This window comes from Cryptomeria japonica, chromosome 11, assembly GCF_030272615.1.
Source record: "Cryptomeria japonica chromosome 11, Sugi_1.0, whole genome shotgun sequence".
Taxonomy (NCBI): domain Eukaryota; kingdom Viridiplantae; phylum Streptophyta; class Pinopsida; order Cupressales; family Cupressaceae; genus Cryptomeria; species Cryptomeria japonica.
Window position 1 is genome coordinate 137,026,775 of NC_081415.1, and position 5,855 is coordinate 137,032,629.

Genomic DNA, 5,855 nt, shown 5'->3' on the forward strand with positions numbered 1-5,855 from the left:
AATTAAAACAAATCATACAAATACAACATACAATTTTTTAAAACATCTATAACAATCAATCATCATATTTTATTCAGAATTCTATAAAAAAATTGTTAAAATTTAACAAATGTTCACCAACTTCGTATATAAAAATAGATTAATATATGTATATATATATGGTTTATTAGAAAACACAGGCATCATATCTTATTCCTTAATAGGAATTATCATGCTGACAGGGATGTAAAGTGCTATAAAACTATCAAGCAAATAGAAAAACAGTTGACCAATAAATAGCCCAATCTGATTAGGCAGTTATAATCTATTTCAGATCTTCTGTAAAATTTTAATATTTCTTCTTCAACTTACCTCAAAGTTGTAGCGTGGCATGAACTAATTCAATTACTTAATTTAGCAATTACAAATCATAAACTAGTGGCATGAACTAATTCAATTTCTTAAGTTAGCCACTACAAATCATAAACTAATATGAAGCTTATCTTTAGCAGATTCAACTGATAAGCTAATATGGGTTTGCCAAATTTAGTTTACCATCAATGTCAATCTTAAAGATACTGCCTCAACACTACAGAACCACAATTTATTTGTAAAATATCAAAGACATGAAGCTTAACGTTCAGAAAAGGGATTCTTGGAAACAATTGTATATGCAATTATAAGAAGGATCCTATATTTTCCAACTCTGGTCTAACATGAAATTCAAAAATATTAAAGTATACCTACAAATCAGATTGAATGAACAGTCATGCCTTGTTGAATACAGAATATAGTACTTGATTTGCAAAATAATTCAGGCACAAGGGAGAAAATGCCAAGTACCATCAAATCAAGTAGAGTACATGTCTTCCAGTTTTGTGCAGCTAAGGCCTGCAAGATTCCTGTAATAATTTCAATGTTAAGATGATGATTATGATTCATTGTCTCTGCAATGTAAACCCTGGGTGGCAATGAGTTTCACGTGAAACCCTCTATACAATAACCTTTATTTGAATTCTTTTGGCCAGTAGTGTACCTAAAAGCACTATTACATCCACGATAGCAAGAAAACTGACAGTAAAATCTGACAGCTCATACAGATCAGATAGCATTTTGCTTCTGCAATGCCAATTTTTATCAGGCACGCTAACCCAAATAGTCCTAGCTCTGTATTTGTGCAGCTCAACAATACAAACCAATCTATTACTTGCAGAAATGTGTGAAGTGAGGTTAGATAACAGTTAGAGATCTATACAACAAATGGGTTTGTATGACTAGGTAGCTGGGATGAAAAACATAACTTTGGAAATATGCCTGGAATTTTAGTTTAGAATATTTTCGAGCAAATGAATTCTGATCAGTGCCTAATATTTGGGTTTAAACCACTGTCAAGAAGTGTTGGGAGCGTTGGAATATCCTAAGTTTTGATTTTCCATCTCCCAGCTTTGTCTGGGTGCAACGCTGGCATGAATGGGTACATATCCCTGCAACAAACAACATTCAAATTCTAAAATCTATGCTAAAATGGAAAGTTTTAGTGAAATCCATGATTATATATTATGTTACTCTTAGCCAAAATAGTGAAACCCATTTGATCTGTTAGAAACGACCACCACCTCAAATCAGCTACCACTATAAATTTCGAGCATGTTAAACTAGAGTATTCCTTAAAAATGTCCCATTTTGGAATAACTGATTAAGAAGGGAATGGCTTCGTATTAAATGTTCTGACAAATGATAAATGATTATAATGTTAGATTGCTAAAACTACTAAGCATCCCTACCTACCTCCAATCTCTGCAGAAGTTCCTTTCCAGTTGAAGCAGATACAAATATGTGGCGTGCAGCAGGATCTATAAATCCCTCTTCAACACCTTTATCAAAAAAGGCAATCAAGGAATTGTAATATCCATCGACATTAAGTAAACCTACCTGTAGAATTTCAGTTTGTATTAGCATCATAGATTTCTAATTAGACTTCCAAGAATCTAGTAGTCTATAATATTGGACTTGGGATCCTAAATAGATTTTCAAAATCTAATAGTCCACAATATTGCAGTTTTTCATTTATTGCACATCTTAAATGGATATATTGAACAAGCAACTAACTTTTCATCTATAAGTAATACCGGTTTATCGTGAATCCCAAGCTGAGACCATGCAATTATCTCCAGTACTTCCTCTAGTGTTCCATAGCCACCTGCAGTCACCAAGTTTCCAAGAAATCAAGTGCACGAAACTGTAGATTGATTGACTCTTAGGTCAGTATAACTATGAATTATGAATAATTTACAGGTGACCATCACGATAAGATGTTTGTTTCATTAGGTAATTGTATTGGTCAATTTTGTTATGAACTATAATCAGATGTTACCAGGGAGAGCAATGAATGCTTCAGCCTGGCGGGCCATTTCTGCCTTCCTCTCATGCATATCAGTAACAACCTTTAACTCGCCCACAGTTTGGCCAGAAATCTGCCAAACTATCGATGATCAGCTCAGTTAAAGTATTCGTGCAGAAACTAAAAAACACCAGAAATACATGACATTAAATGATAAAAAACAGTTTGAATTCAATTTTGCTGTTTCCCCAAACTCCAAAACTAACTAACTACTGCAACATAAATTGACTCATCAAATTAGTTGAATTCTTCCTGTCGTCCTGCAGTCTCAAGGGTGCGATAAAGAAAAGGCTTAAAATTAGGAAAAGTAATGAAGAGATTATGTAAAGAATCAGAGAGTTTCGTTAGTACAGTCCATTTATAACTGTACCGATTCAATAAAAGTGGGGACATTTGTGAACTTGTTCTCTGACAAGTTAACGACGTTACAAGCAAATTTACAGAAAAAAAAAGGGTTTATATATATAAATTAGTTGCAGAAAGCATGGAAGTTACATGTACTTCCAATGAACGTTTGGCTAGCTATGTACTAAAAATTTATGTGTTTGGGCAAATTGCCTTAAAATAGAGCTTATTCACAAGTGTGTGGTACAGACAGGCTGCACTAAATATTTGCCAGGGTAAAGTTAGATAGGGTAAGTACCTCCAGGGGCATGAGGGCTGTCGGGATAACTCTGCAAAACACATTAACACGTACAAACCAAGGCATATATTAATTTGCTGTATGTTGAGCAACATAAGTAACTAAATACACAGATGCCTATCTAAACTGCATTAGGGAATACCCTACTAAAATTATGCCTGGAATACCATATAACTTGCGATTGGAATCATGTAGACTGTTTCCATCTGCAAGGGACTTTTTTTCCTTATGCCTACATGGAGTACATCAAATCTTGCTTAATAGGGGACGTCTTACCCGAGCACATGACAACCACCATCATGAACAGTTGTAGAAATCAAGCCCATTAATCCTGCACTTCCACCACCATAAACCAGATTGATTTTTCTCTCCACCTGCATAGCATATTGAAAATATCTTGACTAAACAAAACCCATATCTGCATTTCAGACATACCATGCATACCAATTTCCTTTATAATGATGCAATCTAGAAAACATCAGGACTTAAGAGATTATATGGAAAACCTACCAGTTAAAGTATATTCCTATAATCAATCTCTATTGACTGCAAACAAATCAGCACCAAAAATACAAAGCCCGTATCAGAGAACCAAAAAAGCTGTGTACCAATTCTTTGCCTAGTTCAAGGGTAGCTTGGCTGAAAATTTCCTTGTTGCCAAAGCTACTCCCACAAAATACACAGATTCTTCTAAACCTTCTGGTGTTAGAGCTGCTGCTTTCTTCCATCTCCCTCCCACCAGAATCCTTCTCGTAACAAGTTAAGGCTTTGTTATCTTCCATCCAATTACCTGCAGAAATGATCCAACACAGATATCAATTATATGCCATCCTCAACCTTGAAGATATCATAACACATAGAGCTAAAACATTAGTAACCCAAAAGCGAAACAAACACAAGGTTCATATATGCCTTGCTATAAACATTTGATTGCATCTGTGCTTATCTAAGTTCTATAGTAGTCTAGCTCCATGATCACCATAACTTGTCCTATTCTTGTTTTCTCTCTTCTCCAGACTTCATGATCACTAACTTTCATAGCAGCCCGGTTTTCTAGGAATTCATCAGATAGCTACCATACTGGACAATTTCATGCCAAATGAAAAAAAAAAGTTTTTTTCCCTCACCATCAAGTCCTGTAGCTACATCCCTTTCTTGACGTGTTAGCTGTATGGGATTACAACAGCATACAACTAATAATCAACCAAACATGGCCCTTCAATCCATCCCAAACCCTAGACTACTTCACATGTCTATTAAAAAATAATATAAATCCAAAGACCAAATGATTGAAGCTACCGAAGTATTTATCCTCCTGTTTACAGTTAGCCTGAACAGCAACTTGACTAAAACTTTTCATGTGGGGACATAAAGATATTGCTGTTTATTTGCAAAACCCACCTCTGACAAGTCAATGGTACATAGGACTTTCTATGTACAAAATTATCAAAATGACATGTATATAAACTTTAAGATTTTTAATTTCAATTTACTCAAACTTACCTCAAAAGTACCCAGGTAATTTTTCAAAGGTTAAATTGTCATCCAGTCAATCTAAGATGCAAGAATTGCAAACACATACCCACTTAATCTAAGATGCAAGAAATGACATGAAAACGCATACCCACTTAATCTAAGACGCAAGAAATGCCATGAAAACACATATTCAAGGCAGGCGAAGAAAACATTAGGTTTTTTAGGTAATCATTTAGCATAAAGATATAGTAGTCATCAATTTTGAATTTAAAAGTCAAAGCAATTGAATATATAAATTCCTGCTTTCTCCACTGATACTCAACCTCCCCAAAGATTAAATTATTGGTCAGTTTATCTAAAATCAAGCAAGTGACATTAAAATATGGTTTTAGTGTTCTATTCACTGTCAAATTATAAATTGTCAACTAGAGAAACAGTGGTCAGAATTTCGAATGTCAAGTATGGACAACAGCAAATTAACAATTTTTGTCAGTCACCTTGGTTTGTTGGTTAGAAGAAGAAAGTATAGAAACAAATCTATATTGTATCATATATGCAGTGATCATTCTCGAAAGCTGCCTGCACATAGTATTTTATATGTATATAAAACCATGATTGGCCTTCAATCATGAACAGCCAAGAGATGAGAAAAGAGGCAAAAAATATGATAAACTAATGGTTGGAGTACAATTGTCAGTGGCCCAAATGAATATGAGCGGAGGCCTAACACTTCGTAATTTGTTCTGTTCATTCTAAAGCTGCTAACAACCCAAAGAAAGAGATAACAAAGAGAATGACTCGTGTTCTAAATACCAAAAAACAACAGACAAAACATAATTCAGAACCTCTGAATCGTTCCAATTTGCACATGCATATCTTTGAATGCATATGGCTGCTAATGTTTGATTTCAGTCCTTTGTCTATCTTCGAAATGCAGGATTTGGATTCAGCTTTACCCTTTGTAATTTGTCAATGCACCAAATTCCAATACAACTTTTAGAATGATGTTTTTTTCTATGTTATGCGGAATCATTTTTTTGTACCATCCTTTTTTCATTGTTTTTTCTTTTGCTATAAAGCTAATATAAAAACTCGGTACCCAACAAACATTGTAGCCAACTATCATTTTTTGGTATAATGTGTTTGACAGTGTATGAAGAGTTAGGGATGGAGAAGGAATTTTTGCTAGAATGAAAATCAAAAGCTAAATGGTAATTCGTTAGATCATTGCTATTGGCTTTTAAGATCTTTGACATAAAATTTATATTTATAATTATATAAGATTTAATAAATATATAAATTAAAAATAATAATTTTGTTAATAGGTAGAAAATTTATACAATTTATAATTGCAAT

General features: G+C 33.9%; 1 protein-coding gene across 5 annotated transcripts; it reads right to left on the reverse strand.

Moving 5' to 3' along the window:
* Positions 1-711: 711 nt before the first annotated feature.
* LOC131032656 (cytokinin riboside 5'-monophosphate phosphoribohydrolase LOG1) lies at positions 712-5,444 on the reverse strand. 5 transcript variants are annotated; one of them, XR_009103494.1, is made up of 8 exons: positions 5,345-5,444; positions 3,632-3,813; positions 3,300-3,397; positions 3,024-3,054; positions 2,354-2,453; positions 2,109-2,179; positions 1,768-1,853; positions 712-1,463 (listed from the first exon to the last, which is right to left on the reverse strand). XR_009103494.1 is itself a non-coding variant. In XM_057963693.1 (8 exons), the coding sequence occupies exons 1-8, from the start codon at positions 5,385-5,387 to the stop codon at positions 1,368-1,370; spliced, it is 765 nt and encodes a 254-aa protein (XP_057819676.1). In that variant the 5' UTR covers positions 5,388-5,444; the 3' UTR covers positions 712-1,367. The 5 variants fall into 5 exon arrangements, 4 of the variants coding, with proteins under 4 accessions (XP_057819676.1, XP_057819678.1, XP_057819680.1 ...); XM_057963693.1 differs by having other exon boundaries at positions 1,768-1,911; XM_057963695.2 differs by lacking the exon at positions 5,345-5,444 and adding an exon at positions 4,151-4,305 and having other exon boundaries at positions 1,768-1,911.
* Between the last annotated feature and the right edge of the window lie 411 nt (positions 5,445-5,855).

What these genes read in the sequence shown, in the direction of transcription:
- LOC131032656 (XM_057963693.1), bottom strand. Translation starts at nt 5,387, where the DNA reads ATGCATTCAAAGATATGCATGTGCAAATTGGAACGATTCAGAG. An exon ending in CAGCCCTCATGCCCCTGGAG is followed by an intron (nt 2,454 to 3,023) that starts GTACTTACCCTA and finishes ATAGTTTGGCAG; the next exon opens with ATTTCTGGCCAAACTGTGGG. An exon ending in TTGGGATTCACGATAAACCG is followed by an intron (nt 1,912 to 2,108) that starts GTATTACTTATA and finishes GAAATTCTACAG; the next exon opens with GTAGGTTTACTTAATGTCGA.